The sequence below is a fragment of the Procambarus clarkii genome, chromosome 25 (assembly GCF_040958095.1).
Source record: "Procambarus clarkii isolate CNS0578487 chromosome 25, FALCON_Pclarkii_2.0, whole genome shotgun sequence".
NCBI lineage: Eukaryota > Metazoa > Arthropoda > Malacostraca > Decapoda > Cambaridae > Procambarus > Procambarus clarkii.
Window position 1 is genome coordinate 9,989,916 of NC_091174.1, and position 21,040 is coordinate 10,010,955.

Genomic DNA, 21,040 nt, shown 5'->3' on the forward strand with positions numbered 1-21,040 from the left:
AGGCAGGAAAAAGGTATATATATACACAAATATACTGGCCAAGAGAGGAACAGGATGTAGGGAAGAGCGTCCCTCGTTACCATGACAACCTTGGTTCCAATACTCTACTAAGTTTATAAAAGTTTGAAACGAAGTTTTTAAATTCAAATTCAAACACTATTATATTAGTCCTTAAACATATATTAACTAAACTGAGAATTATAATTGTTAGGTTTTGTTAAAATAATAACCAGAATGAAACATTAACATGAACAGGTCTCGTTTATAGAAATTATATACGTATATATATTTTTTAAAGTTGTTTTTAACAGGCTTAGGTATACACAGCAACTTGCTGCTACCCTATTATACGAAAATGGGGGTTAACATAAATAATGGGGGTTAGCATAAATGGGGGGTCAACAAAAATAATTTTTACCGCAGTCATTTATTATTCACCCCATAGCCACCCCATTGGCGGTGTTGGAAAGGTTTACCATCGACCTTGGAAAATAAATTATTTAGACTTTAATATATATATTTTTACACAAACTTAGGTATATTCAACAAGGTGAGTGCAGCAATGTACAGGAAGTCAGCTTAAAGTATGGTATGTTAGGATGGTTCCAGGAAGTTCGTTGTCCGGTCGTTAGAATCTTATAAATCATTTGGCTAGGAGGCATTATCTTAAATTAGGCTGTGTTAAGCTCGAATGGATGGGGGTTAATTCGGGTAAAGTATAAGTAGGAGATTAGTATCCAAAAGCTAACCGTTAATGCAAGATTAGAGAGGTGCCGGCTCGGCATTTGTTAAATTATTTAATCTACACATCTCGCGTGACGTGGTATTTGTGTCTTTCTTACAATAAACACGTACTAACAAAGATACTATTTAGTTAAGAAAAAAGGCAAAATGTCATTTAAATTTGTTGGTTGTCGAAGGCAATTGTGGAAGCAGTAAAAGTATCTGGCAAGCAGCTGCTGGCAGCGGGAGACGCCGCAGAGTTCACAGGACCGGCGCGGGTGGAAGGCATCTCTGCTCATCTGTCATGGCTCATTTATCATCAGTTCCTCTGCTCAGTAATGGCGGCAAAGGACAGATACAGGCAAGTAAAATGTCAGTTTCAAAGGAGATAGGTTGGAACTGCTTAACTTCCTTAATGGTTGATCGTGAATAACAGGTAGCTGCACACATGGCCCCAGTAGACGGTAATCCTCCGCACTTATTAAGATTTTGTTTAGATACAGTGGTTTTATAATATATCACAAATGCCTTCGTATGTATCTGCAAGCGTGTGGTGTGATTCTTGTGAAATCATGATGCGAATCATAACGTTATGTACCCATTCATATAGTGATTCACCTTTCTAAATATTATCATCATGCATTATAGCATGGAAATCAATAATAAAACCTTGGATACCAGTGCTTAATAACACGTTTTGGTCGTGAGCATTCTTAAGCCAATTTGAAACCAGTGTAAAGCGGTCGTTTACTGGATGGTTGACAATAACTGGCGAATTTGGCGGTAAATTTTGTGGTTTTGGCGCGAATGTTTTGTGTACGTTTTGCCTCTATTGTTATCTAGTTATTTGTGATGGTCTGAAAGTATATTAAGGTTCCAATAATAGTCTGCTTGTAAACTGGCAAGTGAACCTTTGTCCAAAATAGAGACTATTCTGAAGTTATAAATACAGTATATTAATGTTGTAAATATAATTATAAAATATGATAAACTCGTTTTCTTTGATATGCGCTCAGCCTTAAGTTTTCTTTCAAATAAAATTTTAGGGAACACTCAAATATTTTTCAATTTCATCTTTCACGCTTGAAAGTAATACGCGGTTTTGAACCTAACCATGAATAGGGTTATAGGATCTTCTTGAGGTTATCTTGAGATGATTTCGGGGCTTTAGTGTCCCCGCGACCCGGTCCTCGACCAGGCCTCCACCCTCAGGAAGCAGCCCGTGACAGCTGACTAACACCCAGGTACCTATTTTACTACTAGGTAACAGGGGCATAGGGTGAAAGAAACTCTGTCCATTGTTTCTCGCCGGCGCCCGGGATCGAACCCGGGACCACAGGATCACAAGTCCAGTGTGCTGTCCGCTCGGCCGACCGGCTCCGGCTAGATAATAACACTAATTACGTAGTAGTTCTGCAGTCATTACCACGAGGGTACAAACCCCCACTGAGGATAGGGTTACTATACAACAATACAATACAATACAATTTTATTTAGGTAAGGTACATACATACAATAAATATTTACAAGGATTGTTTAACTTATAGGTATAGCTAGTACATACAATGCCTAAAGCCACTATTACGCAAAGCGTTTCGGGCATGATAAACTTAAATGACAAGCTTAATACTAATTGAGCATAATGAGTAGAATGAAAACAAGAAATGAAAACATAGATGAAAAAGCAGCACAAATACAATTATGTCGACAAACAGCGCTCTTTAAAGAAAAAAAACAGACATTGGTTGACAATAGAAGGGTAAGGTAGGTTACAGGGAATTTATTAGGTATAGCTTCGCTTTTAACTTAAACTGGTTGAGAGAGGTACAGTCTTTACTTGTGGTACTGTACTTGTGGTACTGGTACTGTACTTGTGGTACAGTTGGCTTGGTTCGCGCTTTGCAAATCTGGGATACCCCGTTCGATTCCCGGGTGGGTCATAAATCAACCTGTTCTCCAAACAAAGACTCAAAAATGATTTCATGCACCTGGCAAACCCCCAGTTTATAAATGAAAAACGGTTTACACACGACTCACAACTGATTTCGTTCGAACACTTCCGGAACAAGGGCTTCCCTGACGAATTTTGTTCGAACCACAGAGTCAAGGGCGTGTTGCTATAAATGCTTCACCCACGTACTACAAATACAAATAATCGCCAACAGAATCTAAACACCTAACCTAACCTATACCTATATATGCACAATATGTCAATATATTACAACATTAATTTGTATTTGAGAAAATCCCCGTTTTGAATAAATGGCATGTAAAAATTCATGAATGCGTCTGTTGGGTCGACCGATGGATGTAATGGACTCGAGTCGAGGACGGGTTTTCATGATAATTATATTACTTTATCCCTGGGTATAAATTTTTATGCTTATCCAGTTCATTAAGTGGACCTGTTATAAAGGCTCTAAACAGTTACTATTTTGTTTTTCTACAAATTTATGACCAAGTTATAAGGGTAATGATTTGATCAATAATCTTCAAATTATGCTAAAATGTACCTGTGGATAACCCTTAAGTTTACTTTAATATACCTACTTTTTTTAAGTTTCTTATACAGTGTATTTTGTTATACTCTCTTGCAATGTATTTTTATACTTTCTTACAATGTACCTGTAATTTTTTTTTTTTAATTTTGCTAGAAATTACCTTCTTAAAATTATATGTTAGATTAAGGATCTGCCCGAAACGCTATGCGTGCTAGTGGCTTTACAAGAATGTAAAACTTCAAGTCTCTGTACTCTTATAAACCCAATGTACCTAATTGTATATTAATAAATAAATAAATAAATGAATAAATTGTTAGTTGCGGCACTGAAGCTAACGTTGCGATACGTGGTCATTAGATAAGCAAGTATAGGAGATGTTGGCAATCAAAGTAAATTTGACAAACATAATCTGTATTCAATTAAAAAAGGATAAAGCTGATATCAGATTAGCAATGAGCGTATAACTATAAAGACTACAACGACTATACAGTAGTTGTATACATTATACATCACATCGCATAACCTTAATATTTCGTCATGTATACTTTTGGGGGGTAGAAGTAGCCTAAGCTACTCTTATCTTCCCCTAATTTCACGTATGACTAACCATCCTGTGAGATGGGAATAATAGTTGAACCTATAGCTAGTTCTTGATCTACACTCAAGTATATAGTAGGGTAGTATATAGAATAGGGTAGCAGCACATTGCTGCGTATACCTAATTTTGTTAATAAATTTTTTTTTAAAGCTACTCTATCCCTTTGAGATGTATTTTATTGTCTTGATAAACATACTTGAACATGTATACATTTTCTTTGTTGCAGTCCCCATTGTTTTATACGGAAAAAAAACAAAAAGTGTTTAATGTTACTGAGGAACAATAGTTAGCGGTGTACGAGGGCGCTTCAGACAAGTTGTTTGGGTTAGTGTGAGTGGCGGTGATGACGTTGATCACGGGACTCTGGCAGAGGCTAGTGTTACCTCTTTCGGTCGAGATAGTCTTCCTCTACCGGTTTTACCGGTTTTGAGACGCCCAGTAACGTCCACGATGGAGAGATACGATGAGGACTTGGCAGAAAACAGCTTCTTCCAGGTGCTTCAGAGGGAGTACGTGGATGTGTTCGAGCAAGCGGTCCAGTTAGGCTGGATCATCTGTGCTCCTAGAACGGGGGCGTTACCCAAGTACGCTCTGGGGCAGGATGACATCTTTGGCCACGTTTTAGTACCCTGTGAGGAGTTACCTGAGACGCATTTTAGAACGTTGAATGACAGGAATGTTGTGTTAAACGGTAATGTCTTGGTACTGGAGAATAGTGTGTCGAATCCTCATTCAGTGCATATTCTGTTCGAAGAGACATATTATGATGATGACATGAGAAAGTACAAAGTTATGTGCCTTGAAGATCCACTCTATGCTTCCCATGCATTTGCACCCTCAAGCTGCACAGATCTTGTTATACTGAACTGTTTGAGGGATTGCGTCGACCTCCTGTGGACAGAAGGTGGAGGTGGGAAGGTACTTGAAGGATTAGATATTCTAATCCAAGATTTTCTATTAAAAAACCCAACATTAGAAGAGGAAACTCTGCAAACTTTGCGTGACCTTGGAAGCGCCTTGTTCTCTGAAGCCATACAAGTCACACTGTCTGACCCTCGACTTGGAGAAAAAACTAAAACAGATCAATATCTTCTTGACGCTGTGAAGTTAGCAGTGGAAACTTATGTGTTGCATGGCATCTACAAGCAACTGATTAAAGGTATTGCTGCTTGTAAAGCTGAAGAAGATGCCAGACTTAATAGAGTGATTAAGAATCTTTCAGATTTACAAGTAAGAGATTTAGACATTGACCCACAGTTATTCAATCTTACAAAGGCTAAGTTCGAGTTGGCCAGCATTGAAGGCCACAGTACTCCACTTGGTAAGTTGGGTTGCCTGAAGAGAGCCATTTTACTAGTAACTTCAACTGGTGCTATTGTTTCATCTGATGAGTTGCTACCAACATTACTATTCTTAGTAGTTAAAGCAAATTTACCTAACTGGTATGCCCACATAACATTCCTGAAGTTTTTTCGCTTCTCTGCATCTAGTAGTGATAGTGGGGAACAGAGTTTTAATATTTCATCACTTGAGGCAGCAATTGAGCACCTATATTCTGGATCCCTATTTGGCTCGACAACCCCTGAAGCTGACTCTGTTTTGCAACCTGGATGCACGTCAAGCCCTGTCTTGAAGAGCATGGAGGAGGCTCTTGGATATAATGGGGTTGATCCTATGGCTCGTTTCTTTGAGTGTATTCGCTTGGGAAGAGTAGAAGATGTGAAAGATATTTTAGATGGAAAGTACAAGCCTTTTGAAAAGGAAGCCGAGAGTGAGCCAAGTTTGGTAGAGTCTGATGCTCAACTGTGTCACCCATTGTGCTCATGTGATCGATGTGAAAAGTTGATGTCAAAACCTAAGAAGGACATAATGCCAACCATTCACACAAGAGAAGAAAGGGGGTATACGGGTCTTCATGTTGCTTGTATATTTGGACGTCCAGCAATTGTTGATATGTTAATTGATCTTGGAGCCGATTTGCATGCGACAGATTTCCGGGGTGCAACACCATTGCATTATGCTGCTCAGCGAGGACATCAAAATGCTGTCTTGTTGCTGCTCCATGCTGGTGCTGATATCAATAAATGTGATGGCGATTCAAATACACCATTACATCTGTGTTCATTAAATGGCCAAGTTGCTTGTGTTAAGGCCTTGCTCTTTTATGCAGAGTCTGTTGGTTGTGATATTACAATAAATGCACAAAATAATGTGCTTGATACTCCACTGCACCTTGCAAGTAGGTGGGGATATTCTGCCATTGTGGAATTACTTATTGATCGAATAGTTATATTAGGATTAAAGTTGAAGGTTTACAATAACAGGAAACTTACTGCTTTAGACTGTGCACACAATCGTCACATTGCAAGACTTATATTAGATGCTGAAGTGAGGAAAGATGAACTTGAGAGCTATGTAAGAATAGATGTGAATTTTAAAAGTCCTACTGGCTGTCCAGAAGAAACTAAATTAAACTTTGATAAATGTACTGAAAGTTCAGAAGTTTACCAAAGTATTAATTGTCATGATTCTAAACATATGAAACATATAGAAAAGATGCTTAAAGCTGTTAAGGTTGGTGATGTTAAATTAGCATGCTTTTATCTTGGTATAGAAGAGAAGACTACCAATAGTGAAAGTTCGTTAGCACCCAGGGCCTTGTGCCACCCACTGTGTCAGTGTTCAGAATGTGCCCCTAACATTAATCTTAATCAAGAATCATCTGAAACCTTTAATACTATGTCCATTAATGCCTGCAATAGCGACGGCTACTCAGCTTTACATACTGCTGTGACACACGAACATCTTCACTTGACCAAAGTATTATTAAGCCAAGGAGCTGATCCTAATCAACAAACATCTAGCAGGAGATTATCCTCTCTTCATATAGCTGCCCAGAATTGCAATCTTGATATTATGCAGTGTCTGGTTACTCATGGTGCTCACGTGGACCTCAGAGATGTGTGTGGCAACACGGCCCTACACCACTGCTGTGTAAGAGGGTTTGATCAAGGTGTAATGTTGCTATTGCATTGGAAGGCCACAAAGGATTTATTGAACTTGTCTGACAGCACTCCTGCCCAGGAAGCTGAGAAAAGGGGGCATTGGCATATTGTGGAGATGATCTTTGGCAAAACTTTGTCATATTAAACTGTGATATAATTTGCATGGAAAAAACTACTGCTGTGAATTCCATCATTTTTAGCTGGTTAGTAGAAAAATTATTTTATTGTACTTTTTCAAGCATTGTGATGCTCCTCATGTACTTTTTTTTTTATAATTACAATACAGTATTCCCCAGCTTGGTACCTTCTTTTGATATTACTTACTTCATGTAACTCTTTGACTCAAAGTCTAACAAATTTAATTGTCTAATTTTTCATAACTTCTCTATTACCATCCTCCTTTGCTACAGATGTACTGTACCCTCATGCTTTGCCATTTATTTTTATTTTAGCATTTCCCCTTATGTTTTGACAAATATAAGTGTCTTAATATTCCATTTCCCCAATACTCACTCCCTTAATACTCCACTCTACTGTCCACTTTGATTGGACAGTAGAATGACGACCTCGCTTCTTGCAGGTCAGCTTTCAATCCCCCAACTGTCAAAGTTGTTGGACACCATTCCCTCCCACTCTCCGGTTCCAAACCCTTGGCGTCATATTCCTTCCAAATGCTACACAAGTCATAATTGCTTGGTGCTTTCTTCTTATAATTACTTTGCCTTAATACTCCACTCTTTAAGATTTTAGACAAGATTTATGTTAATCAGTCCCTTGGTTTCATTTCTGTATTTTTTTTGGGTAAATGCTTTCCAGATTTCATATAGCCTATATAAAAAAATCCATATACAGTACTGTACTAAACAACCACAACTAACCAAACTTCCTAACCAGTGCTTTTAATACCGGGACTTGTCTTCTTACAATAAATGGGAAATGCAAAAGCAACACTGTATCAACCTAAACCTTGTTTTCAATTGTCATACTGTATTCTTGTCCCATCTGTCCTTTACAAGAACAAGTGACAAAATTTATAGCTTCATCTCCTTGTTCCTCAAAACTTTGGCATACCTTTCAGGTGAATACCAGGGTTACTTGAAAGCATTATACAGTATTTGGTGATTTTTTTCAAGATTATATTTTTGCAATAACTGCTGTGCTCTTTGTGTATTCACAACTTGGGTTGGAATATTTTTCCCTACTGTACAATTGGTTTTTATATGCTTACTTTTCTAAATCTATTCTTCAGATCTATTCCTCCAGTTTTCAAAAGCTCTGAACTTCATACAGTACTTACCATAACTGCATTTTTGTTTCTTCTCTTGCACTCAAATGATAAAACATAAAAAATTTGTTAAACCCGGGGACACTTTTTTTTTTTTTAATCCTTAAAAAATAAAGATCATAGGATATTAGAGCATAAGTAATGAAACACCATTTTCTGGGTGAGACCTGGAGGCTCCCCGGAGCTATCCAGGCTGATATGCTGATGTCAGACTTTGGCAGCAGTCATGTGTATGGAGTTCTGTGGGCCTACCAGGGCCCACGAGCCAGAACCTGACCCCCTCAGAGAGGCATGGGGAGCAATGGCCTATAGAAACTCATGTGGGTTGAAAGCATTCTAGGTCTGCCATCGACCGGATCAGGCACCCAGAAAGGTAAGCGTCCCAAAACAAACCCCTATTCTTTTGAAAATTGCTAAAAAAAAGCCAAACAAGTGAATAGAACTCCCCCCCCCCCTTCCCCCTCCCGGGGAGGGGGGAGCTGTGCAGACAGTGGCGCGGCAATGTGTGATGTCATGCTCGTTTGCTAGTTTCTTTTTGGGGAGTTCTATCCACTTGTTCAGCTTTCTGTAGCAATTTTCACCAGAATAGGGGTTTGTTTTGGGACGCTTACCTTTCTGGGTGCTGGACCCAGTCGATGGCAGACATAGAATGCTTCCAACCACACGGGGGTTTCTATAAGCCATTGCTTCCCATGCCTCTGAGGGGGCCAGGTTCTGGCTCGTGGGCCCCGATAGGCCCACAGAACTCCATACACATGACTGATGCCAAAGTCTGACATCAGCATATCAGCCTGGATAACTCCAGGGAGCCAAGGGGCTCCCCCCAGAAAAACAATTTTTCTTCAATATTGTCGAGTAATGAAAACAGAGCCAGTGACTTCTTTTATTAGGAGGGTGTTTTGTTGAAAGAAATTGGTCTGCCATTTTTTGTTTTAGATTTAGGAATGCTAGCAAAATGTGTAAGTGGTTTGTGCAGTATTGCACCAGGAGGCCCAACAAACTACATTCAATGGGAGGGAGATCATTACTGTATGGGAATGGAAACCATCTAGTCTCGTCTTACAGTGTGGGCGTTACATACTATTCAATAATCAGCTGACAAAATACTTGTAAATTTACAAAATGTGGACATGTAACTAATGTGGCAAACATTAACAAATTCTCATGAAACTGGTGTAGAACTTAGCAAACTGCTTTATTTTGTAGGAAGAGCTTGAGAGAGGATTTTGTTGATTATAGAATGTTCTATCATTTCAGATCATCTTTGGACCCATGTTTTCTGGTAAAACAACAGAGCTGATGAGGCGTCTTAAACGATACCAGATTAGTAAACATCAGGTTCTTATTATCAAGTATGCTAATGACACTAGGTAAGATGGTGCTTCATTTTTCTTAATTTTAAAATATCAGTTTGTTCTCAGTACAGTACAGGTACAGGGGTACCACATTTTTCGTAGTTAATCCATTCCTAAAGACAGTATGAAAACTGAAAAATACAAAAACTGAAACAAATTTTCCTATAAAAAAATAACGTAAATTGAAATAATCTATTCCACACCCCCAAATATATTAACTAAAAAAATACATTTTATACAGAATAATACTCTTGGGTACCTTACCTTTATTGAGGACTCTTGTTGGCGTATGGAAGACAGTGAGGAAGGGGGGAGGAGGAGGAGAGGTATTAGTGTTTGGAAGGGAAGTCTCCTGCCATTATAACATTCGTGATGACATTTCTGGGGTACTCTCTCTCTTACATTTTCCAGGCATACCACTAGGACCTGGTTGTGGCTCACTGCTTGCTTGCTTGCTTGTCTTGCTAAGAATCTGTCTATAGACACTTGCTTTTCCCTGTATTTTATCACTTGTCTGTAGTGAGACATCACATTGTTTCAAACTTTTATGTTCAGAAACCAAAAAAAGCACAAAAACAATTAAATTCTTCACAAAGAATTCAAGTGTGATCATCACTAGACGGGAGACACTGGTAAACTGAAGAGCTACGCTCGCGGTGAACCCGTTCATGTATGAACAAATTCCGAAAACCAAGGCAAACAATGAGTACCGAATCATATTTTTTGGAAAAATTGAGTAAGAGTACAGAAAAATACGAGAACGGGCATATGAGAACCGAGGTTCCACTGTACTTGTAATAAGTCTACTGATTTTATTATAATTAAATTATAAAAAATATAAAGAGGGGCTGAAGTAGAATAATTTTTTATAAAGTCATAAATCACATGCAAGGTAGTTTGATAGATGGAATAGCTACTATAGTTTACATTTCAATTTTGGACATTTTTGTTGAAATCTTGATGTTATATTTTTCAGGCTACTTATAGACAATCTAAATAAATAAAAAAAGCATAAAACTTGGAAGATCATAGCTCCATCTGTAACAGACTACTGTATTATAACATTCTTTACACATCTCGTCATGCCAGTGCTAGAGCTAAAAGGCATAAGACAAGTGGGACAATGCAGTTCTGATAGTAAAATGCAGGTCTTCGTTACCAAGGCTTCACGAGTTAATATAATTTTGCCAATACTGAGCATATCTAGAAAAGTCTCGTTTCTTTTTAGTGGTAGGAGGAAGGCCATGGGGATAGGTCATGGTTTAATAGTATGCAACTTGTTATTCATAATAGTTAACCATCTATGTTTCCAATGATTGCAGGTTGCATTATGAATGATATAAGCAATTCAAGGTTATAATAAGACTTTTAAAAGAGCATATTCTTCAAGTAACAGATCAGTACGTACAATAAATTTAGTGACAAACACGTAATGGAATCCACATGGAATGCTTAATACCATCATTAATAATTCTATTACTAGTACTGGTAATTATACCAGACATCAGAAACAAGTATGTTCAAATGTCTTAAGGTGTTTAACACAATTATGGAAAGGAGTTGGCTACCTTGAGGTGCTTCCGGGGCTTAGTGTCCCCGCGGCCCGGTCGTCGACCAGGCCTCCTGGTTGCTGGACTGATCAACCAGGCTGTTAGACGCGGCTGCTCGCAGCCTGACGAACAGTTACAATTAATGTTATGAAGATGTGTATACATTAGAGGTCAAGGAGTATGGCAGTAGTTCTGTTTGCAGGATAGGATCTGGGTTGTTCATTCAAGCTTCCCTTCCATGCATGTACTCATTTGCTCATATTCATACTCTGTGTGTGTCACACACACATTCATTCATTCATTCATATATAATGTAGAACCTTTGCTTATTGTCACAGTTTGGTAATGTAGGAAACCATCAGTCTGTAAAATCCCATATGATATATCACTGGCTTTGATCACTAATAAAAGCTTAATTTCCAGATATGATATGAATGGCATTGCAACTCACGACCAACAAGTCCTTCCTGCAATTTCGGCTACCCAGCTGAAAAGTCTAAAAGAAAAAGCTTTGGAATATAGTGTCATTGGAGTAGATGAAGGACAGTTTGTAAGTACAGTATCATACACATCCCAGATATTACCCTATTCTCAAATTAATATTCCTTTTTTACATTTTATTTCTTGCTGTTCTTTGTATTTCTTTCCTTTATATATGTACAATGTATAATTTAATTCTTATTGTGATTTATGCCAAAGTTCTTAATTTTGATCCACAAACAAATCCTCTTGTCATATGTTTCATCCCATCAAAAACGTCCTCTCAACCTTCAACTCTGATACACAACACTAATTTTTTTTTAATGCCAAGTGACATTTGCAAAACCACTGATAAATATTAAGGAACTGACTGTCATAGAAGAAAGTCTTTAATTTTGATGAAAATATATACTGTAGTACTAACCAAATTATTTATGGGGTAAATTTACAACCTAATATATTTTAGATGCTATAAAAAGCAGTTAATGTTGGGTGCTATATACCCCTTTGCCACTACATTTATAAGTTTCTATTTCCAGTTCCCAGACACAGTAGAATTTGCAGAGGAGATGGCTAACCGTGGTAAGATTGTGATCGTGGCAGCATTGGATGGAACTTACCAGAGATCAGAGTTTGGCAATATTCTTCATTTGGTTCCTCTAGCAGAATCTGTAGTAAAGCTGACAGCAGTGTGCATGATATGTTATGAGGAAGCATCTTACACCAAGCGTACTTCTACCGAAACTGCAGTAAGTGTCTGTCATTGCCTAGTAATGACACTTTCTTTCATGTATCTTGACACTTTCTACATCCAATAATATGCTGATGCCCCTGACAAACAAATACCTTCTTGTTTTTAATATTTTTCTAGGTGTGAAGAAGGTAACTTTAAATTTAAATTTATAAATTTTAGGGTTGGATAACACTAGCTTTCTTGGATTCTCATACATGTAATGGTAGGCATTCATAGACATTTTATGAAGTATTTAGACTGCCTGTTCGCATAAGGATGTGGCAATTCCACCTCCAACCACTGTGATTCAAGCAGCCTCCCATTCTCTGCATTATAGGGGATGGGAGATATTAAACTGGAACCAGTTTTCCCTAAATTTCTTCACCATAAAATTAGCCTTTCTGGGGGAATTTCTATGATGGCTCTCTGTAGCTATCTCAGTAAGATTGTTCTATTGCACAAGTCACATAAATTGCATGAATTCTGTTTGGCCTACCTGGAACCAGTGCCAGAACCTGGCCTACCTCACACTAGATAAAATGACATTCTACCATTTCACTGGGAAAACATCCAGAAAGTTGGCTAAATTATCCAGACACCTGTTGGGTTCACAAGACTCAAATCCATGACATTGACAACAGCTCTCAAAACAACTCAAAAGAAACAAAACAAGAAAATAGGTTGCATCTGTTGGTAACGAATGCCCCCACCAGGCGGTCCGAAGCTCAGTTTGGCATCAGCTATGTACAGTAATCAGTTCTTACGCACTGTGTGATGTACAGAGACCACCTAGAACACTGCAGCAGTGCTTGTTTGTCACATCTTGCAGCAGGTTCCAAAACTTCTAAGCTAAGTGCTGGGCCTCTAGTACTTGTCCTGTGGAGGTCTTTTTTGCTAGTGTATCATTCCACTATAGTATATGCTTCATGAGCATGTTTTTTCAGTCTGGTTTTGTTGTGAACTTTGCTTTTTGTGCTCAGAGCTACACATGTCTAGAGGTTACTTTTCTGGGTGTTAGCACTGCCCTTGCACTGACTTAAGAGTTCCTTCTCTGGCCAGCCTTCCAGCTTGGGGTGCCTTATCTCGGTATTTCAGGATTTGTCTGACCTGTATATGGTCTTGGTTGGCAGCGTTCATTAGGTTGTGTGGGGGCTCGCTCACTTTCTTTATATGGAATGCCATGGGCGCTATTTGTAGCATAGGTTGTGGGGTTGCTCATGGTTCCTATTCTCTTTGGCAAGCATCACCAGTACATTGGAGCATCTGTCTGGTTTATTACCAGCAGATCCTGGTATTTCCCAGTGGGGGTCTGGCGAGGTAAGTTACGCATACAGGATACTGCCAAGCCCGCTCTTGTCAGTTGCAAGTTTGAAGGCTGTTCGTTGTCTTTGCTATAAGACAACAATCACTCTTACTGCCTGCCGAGTTGATGCTTACTATCTGAATTCCTGTGGGTTTTTATTTAACCCCATGTGTTCTGACCCTCTCTGATTCTGCAGCATTTCAGACAGCTGCTGAATTGCCACATAATGGCATTGCAGGTCTGGAATCAGGATAAGCTGATAATTTTAAATGCCTACAGCCCACCAGCAAGCAACACATGGACAAAGGAAGAACTGGATGACAAATGAGAGGGCCTCATAATGGTCATGAGAGATATTATTGTACAAGCAGATAAAGATAAATCATGACTTGATACTGGAAGACTTCAACTTTAAGCAGTAGACTATGAAGCAAGAATGGAGGACTTTTGGACATGCAGATTTGTGAACCTCATTCTGGAGACATTCTTGTATCAACACATCAAGCAGGCCACAAGAATGAGGGAAGGAGATGTACCGTCAGTACTGGATCTAGTATTCACCAGGAAAGAAGAGATATTTGACATCCAATACCTTCCTCCCTTGGGAAAGAGTGATCACGTCCTGTTAGACATTAAATATGCTTTAAGATATCATCTAGAAGAAAATGGGGACATTGAAACAGTTGATAAACTTGATTTAAAGAGAGGATATGACTATGGGGAACTTCAAACAAAATTTAACGAGTGTAATTGAACAGACTTGTTGCTAGGCAGGGAAGCAAATGAAATGTATGCCAAATTTTGCAAAATATATGATGAAGGCATACACATTCATACCATAAGAGATGCAGGGCCAGAAAACAGAATTGGTTCAACAGAAATTGCAAGGTGGCCAGAGACCAAAAGGCACAAAAATGGAATCAATATAGGGAGAGGCCAAACCCCCAAACATACCAGCGATACAAAGATGAGAGAAACATCTATACGGCAGTAAGGAGAGAGACAGAAAGAAATTTTGAAAAAGGGATAGCGGATAAATGTAAAACAGAACCGGACCTATTCTACAAATTCATTAAACAACAAATTGCAGGTAAAGGATAATATCCAGAGTTTGAAAATGGGAAACAGATTCACTGAAAATGAAAAGGAAATGTGTGAAACATTAAATGAAAAGTTCCAAAGTGTGTTTCTATAAAATGAAATCTTCAGAGAACCAGACACAATAAGAATTCCAGAGAACAACATAGTGTATAGAGGTGTCTAGAGAAGAAGTGGAAAATATGCTAAAGGAACTAAGTAAAAACATAGCAGTTGGCCCAAATGGAGTTTCACCATGGGTTCTGAGAGAATGTGCATCTGAGCTCAGCATTCCACTTCACCTGATCTTTCAGGCATCCCTGTGTACAGGAGTCGTAGCAAATGTGTGGAAAAAGGCTAACATAGTTCCAATCTACTAAAGTGGCAGCAGGGAAGACCCCCTCAATTATAGACCTGTATCATTGACAAGTGTAATAGTGAAAATATTGGAAAAAATAATAAAAACTAAATGGGTAGAACACCTGGAGAAAAATTATATAATATCAGACAGACAGTATGGTTTTCGATCTGGAAGATCCTGTGTATCGAAATTACTCAGTTTCTATGATCGAGCTACAGAGATTTTACAGGAAAGAGATGATTGGATTGACTGCATCTGTTTGGACCTAAAAAAGGCTTTTGACAGAGTTCCACATAAGAGGTTGTTCTGGAAACTGGAAAATATTGGAGGGGTGACAGGTAAGCTTCTAACATGGATGAAAAATTTTCTGATAGAAAAATGAGGGGAGTAATCAGAGGCAATGTGTCGGACTGGAGAACCACAGGATTCGCTTCTTGCACTGGTGATGTTCTTTGTCTACATAAATGATCTACCAGTCCTGCCTTACTCAGTTTACAGTTCATCCCCCATCTGGTTTTAGACCGGCCTCGGGTGACTGGGCAGTTGGTAGAGTGGCTGTGTTAAACCCTGAATTTTGCCTGCATAGTTTTCCCATTAGGCAGTTTGACTCGGGGTACTGGTTCTTCTCGTACCTCGCATTTTACTGCTGCTGCAGCCTTCAGATAAAGGCCCTGGCTTCCCTTCGCCAGCTTCCTCTTTAGGGTTTGGTCCTGTGGCACCTTCCAGCTCATTGCTAATTGTCTTTACAGGTGTGTTGGCTGTGGGTTGGGATTTTTGTGACCAGCGTTCACCATGCTTTACTGAACCAGTACTCTAGTTGGGTCCATTCCTTCGAGCATACAGTATATTGCACAAGTTTGCAGCTGTGTGGCAAGCATTACAGAAGATTTGGCTCACTCCAGGCTGTGTTCTGACTCCACTCCACTCCCAATGGTTCATTGCCCGAACCGTAGGGAATCTCTGATCCTCTACCCCCGTGGTGCTGGAAGCTGTGGGTGGCTCGTTTTCTGGATTCACAGGATTGAGCTCTGCAATCCATATGTGAGGCATTTCCAATGTCCTCGCAGGTGGTTTGTCTCGGTTCCATCCCATTTCCACAGTTGACGTGTCCTAATGACTCTGAGAGTTTGTTACCCTGAGCTGGATCTCTTACCATTGATGTGGAACCAACACATTCCTTCCTACATGGTTCCATTGCCCAGTTGCAAGGCTCTTGCAATGTATGCTTTTTGGGTGGACAGATAGAGGTGAGGTGCATTTACCTGACCCCTGAGTCAGTTCTTGCTCTGCATTCTTTCCAGACTGGAGCCTTTTTCAGGGAGGGTGATCCTTGGTGGCCGGGTCAGCCTTGGTTTCTGGCTCTTCTAGCCTGGTGTTTGAACCCAGGCATTTTTTTGAGGCTTCCCCCTTTTTTTCAGAGGATTAGTCCACTGACATACACTGTACCTTGCTGATTCAACCTTCTCTGCATCTCGTATACCTGCATCAGAAACTCCAGATGTTGTCTCCATTTTTATGGCCTATGGATGGCTGAGTTATTAGATTCCCATCTGCTTTTGTTTTCCAGGTGGCACTATAAAGTAGCTTGGCACTTGTTTCTCCTTATTTTCTGGTGCCTGGTAGGCCAAACTGAACTTGTGCAACTAATTTCACTTGTAGAATAGAGCAATCTCAGCAAGGTAGTTGCAAGGAACCACCTGGGCTCTACCAGACAGTCATTTCATTACATTCAGTGCGTGGTTTTTTATAATAGGGTACTAGGAGGGGTAGCTAGTGGTGTCTGGGTGCACTTCCCCTCCCTCCCTCCCTCTATTCCCTTGTTTCTCCTCTTACTCTTTCCCCATCCCCCCATCCCTTTCAGAAAATATATTTGAGTACCCAACTGTGCCCAGGATAGTGTCTTTTCCCCACTTTGTTGCCCCCATTCATTTCTCTATTAAGAGCAAGTGTAACTGTCTATTTAGTATTAAATGACATTCACACAGAATACAGTAGTTCCCCCTCTTTATTTTGAGCTAGCTGTCAGTCTTCTATGGGAGCAGAAGGTTCAGAATATAATTTACATGATTTATGGCCTTGGTTTAGCAGGAAATAATTTTAATTTTTCCGAGATCAATAAATAGTGATTTATTTTTTAGAATTTTTAATTCAGGAATTGAATCTGAACCTGAATTTCATTTTTAACTTGAAATGCACTTTGAGTTAAGGTAATAAGTAAATTTCTAATGTAAATTATATTATCTGTTTGATTACTTGCCGGGTTCTGGCCCATGAACTCAAAAATACTATATTTTCTGCAATATAATGCAGGTTTTATATCACAGGTTGAAGTGATTGGCGGTTGTGATAAATACATTGCTACCTGTCGAAGATGTTACTTTAGTCTTACTCCACAAAAACATCATACTGCTGAACCTCTCAAAGCAATTCAGGTATGTATTAGTGTAACATGTATGCTGTATCTTTCATTTTTAACTCTTCCTTCTTATTGTCATGTTATCCCAGGTTTAAAATTAGTATTCTAAATCATCCTCAAATTTGAGGTGCCAAATGTAGTGATGTTAACCATTTCCTCCTTTTAAATTGGAATCACTTAACATTTTGTAATTTTTATGTGCTTATAGCAGTTTAACAGTTGACCATTGTGTTTAGAATTATTACATTTTTTTAGTACAATTTAACAAGGCAATAATTCCTTTCATAGGAAAACATGGAGTCCAACGATACCTTCAGCTTGTGCAAACGACGCCTTTTAGAGGACACACAAACACTTAAACAAGACATAAATTCATGTAATAAAGAAAACAGCAACATGGAAAGTATTTGATGGACAAAGCTAAGTAGATTAAAGGATTTTTTAACCCTTGTATATCTATGAAAGTATGCAAATGAAATTTGCTATCAAACTTCAAGGATATTAATACACATGCTATAATTACTTTTTTTACTAATTTGCAAGCATAAAAAGCTACATTGTTTGTTTTTAAGCAGTACAGTATTTAATTATATAATTTTTATATGCAGATGACTTCAATATGTCTTAAAGATGTTCTAATCAATTTTACCTAATAATTAAAAATCATTCCAATCAATATATATGCAGTGGATATGTACAGTATAGTTTTTTATATAAAGTGTTCAACTCCAATGACACAAGGTGCTTTAAATAAATGTATTTGAATAGTAAAATTTATAAAAAAAAAAAATTATTTTCTTAACCTGTGCGGATGAGATGCTGTAACTACATCCTGTAACCTAAGTGTAGTTACAGGATGAGAACTACATGCATGGTGCCCAGTCTTTATCATGTGGTGCTTGAAAACTATAGAGGTTTGGGCATCCACATCCTTCTCTCGACTATCTACTACTGTTAGCAAAAGAAAATATTTTTTCAACACATTTGTTTACCCGGCTTGAATCTACGACCTCATGTTCTTGAAGTTGCAGGTTTCAAGAATCTACTGTACATTTTGTAGATTTCTGTTACTATTTTCTATGTAGCAATAATACTGTATTGACTTTTTTTTCCCTCTATCTTCTAGCACATTAAATTAATGCCTCCAGTCTCCTCATAGGTCAGTTTTTAGTTCCAAAAGCCATTTTATAGCATGCCTTTGTGCCTTTTTCATTTTATTGATGTGCTTCTTGAGATATGGGCACCATATGACCACTTCATATTCCAATTTTGATGTGGATTAAAAATTGGTTGTGGACAGTTAACACCCATACACACAAAGGTGAAATATTACTCTTAGTTGTGCTATCAGCAGTTGAGGTTTGCCTGTGGTCCTGTTTCACTAGATAAGGACTTCATGCTGGGGCTGCATACTCCAGGATTGACCTAACATGTGGTATACAAGTAAGTAATTATCAAAAGAAGGCACCAAACCGGGAAGGCTATGTAGCACCATCAAATGCGCAAAAGTGGTATACAAGGTTCTTTACACAAGTTAGTAAAGGCAGCTCTTATATTGGCCACCCTAGCATATGCAGCTGATATTATTTTGATGTAGCTTCAGGAAACTAAGTTCGGAGTGATATCAACCCACCCACCCCCCACCCCCCCAATATGTCTACTCTATTCCTAAATGACCCATCGCCGTTTTCAGTAATTGGCATATTTTCGGTATAAAAAGTCGTAATTTGAAAATGGAAATAGGTGCAGAGAGTCAGTATTCGGCTCAAAAATCACGCTTAGGAGTCGAATTTCGGACATTTCAGATATTTTGAAAACTGCACGGGGGTTTGGGCAAAATATGACCCATCGCCGTTTTCAGTAATTGGAATATTTTCGGTATAAAAAGTCGTAATTTGAAAATGAAAATAGGTGCAGAGAGTCAGAATTCGGCTCAAAAATCACGTTCAGGAGTCAAATTTCGGACATTTCAGACATTTTGAAAACTGCAGAGGGGTTTGGGCAAAATATGACCCATCGCCGTTTTCAGTAATTGGCATATTTTCAGTATAAAAAGTCGTAATTTGAAAATGAAAATAGGTGCAGAGTCTCAGAATTCGGCTCAAAAATCACGCTCAGGAGTCAAAATTCGGATATTTCAGATATTTTGAAAACTGCAGGGGGGTTTGGGCAAAATATGACCCATCGCCGTTTTCAGTAATTGGCATATTTTCGGTATAAAAAGTCGTAATTTGAAAATGAAAATAGGTGGAGAGAGTCAGATTTCGGCTCAAGAATAACGCTCAGGAGTCAAATTTCGGACATTTCAGACATTTTGAAAACTGCAGGGGAGTTTGGGCAAAATATGACCCATCGCCGTTTTCAGTAATTGGCATATTTTCGGTATAAAAAGTCGTAATTTGAAAATGAAAATAGGTGGAGAGAGTCAGATTTCGGCTCAAAAATCACGCTTAGGAGTCGAATTTCGGACATTTCAGATATTTTGAAAACTGCACGGGGGTTTGGGCAAAATATGACCCATCGCCGTTTTCAGTAATTGGCATATTTTCGGTATAAAAAGTCGTAATTTGAAAATGAAAATAGGTGCAGAGAGTCAGAATTCGGCTCAAAAATCACGCTCAGGAGTCAAATTTCGGACATTTCAGACATTTTGAAAACTGCAGGGGAGTTTGGGCAAAATATGACCCATCGCCGTTTTCAGTAATTGGCATATTTTCGGTATAAAAAGTCGTAATTTGAAAATGGAAATAGGTGCAGAGAGTCAGTATTCGGCTCAAAAATCACGCTTAGGAGTCGAATTTCGGACATTTCAGATATTTTGAAAACTGCACGGGGGTTTGGGCAAAATATGACCCATTGCCGTTTTCAGTAATTGGCATAATTTCGGTATAAAAAGTCGTAATTTGAAAATGAAAATAGGTGCAGAGTCAGAATTCGAGTAAAAAATCACGCTCAGGAGTCAAATTTCGGACATTTCAGACATTTTGAAAACTGCAGGGGGGTTTGGGGAAAATATTACCCATCGCCGTTTTCAGTAATTGGCATATTTTCGGTATAAAAAGTCCTAATTTGAAAATGGAAATAGGTGCAGAGAGTCAGAATTCGGCTCAAAAATCACGCTTAGGAGTCGAATTTCGGACATTTCAGATATTTTGAAAACTGCACGGGGGTTTGGGCAAAATATGACCCATCGCCGTTTTCAGTAATTGGCATATTTTCGGTATAAAAAGTCGTAATTTGAAAATGAAAATAGGTGCAGAGAGTCAGAATTCGGCTAAAAAATCACGCTCAGGAGTCAAATTTCGGACATTTCAGACATTTTGAAAACTGCAGGGGGGTTTGGGCAAAATATGACCCATCGCCGTTTTCAGTAATTGGCATATTTTCGGTATAAAAAGTCGTAATTTGAAAATGAAAATAGGTGCAGAGAGTCAGAATTCGAGTAAAAAATCACGCTCAGGAGTCAAATTTCGGACATTTCAGACATTTTGAAAACTGCAGGGGGGTTTGGGCAAAATATTACCCATCGCCGTTTTCAGTAATTGGCATATTTTCGGTATAAAAAGTCCTAATTTGAAAATGGAAATAGGTGCAGAGAGTCAGAATTCGGCTCAAAAATCACGCTTAGGAGTCGAATTTCGGACATTTCAGAT

The 21,040-nt window shown here is 38.7% G+C and overlaps 1 protein-coding gene across 2 annotated transcripts; it reads left to right on the plus strand.

The window, feature by feature from the left end:
* Positions 1-931: 931 nt before the first annotated feature.
* Positions 932-18,177, plus strand: LOC123756440 (thymidine kinase, cytosolic). Of its 2 annotated transcripts, none has more exons than XM_045739608.2 (6): positions 932-1,084; positions 9,370-9,482; positions 11,441-11,567; positions 12,037-12,246; positions 17,296-17,403; positions 17,676-18,177. In XM_045739608.2, the coding sequence occupies exons 1-6, from the start codon at positions 1,028-1,030 to the stop codon at positions 17,796-17,798; spliced, it is 738 nt and encodes a 245-aa protein (XP_045595564.2). In that variant the 5' UTR covers positions 932-1,027; the 3' UTR covers positions 17,799-18,177. The 2 variants fall into 2 exon arrangements, with proteins under 2 accessions (XP_045595564.2, XP_045595565.2); XM_045739609.2 differs by lacking the exon at positions 932-1,084 and adding an exon at positions 4,134-7,030.
* Positions 18,178-21,040: the final 2,863 nt, after the last annotated feature.

What these genes read in the sequence shown, in the direction of transcription:
- LOC123756440 (XM_045739609.2), top strand. Translation starts at nt 4,273, where the DNA reads ATGGAGAGATACGATGAGGACTTGGCAGAAAACAGCTTCTTCCAGGTG.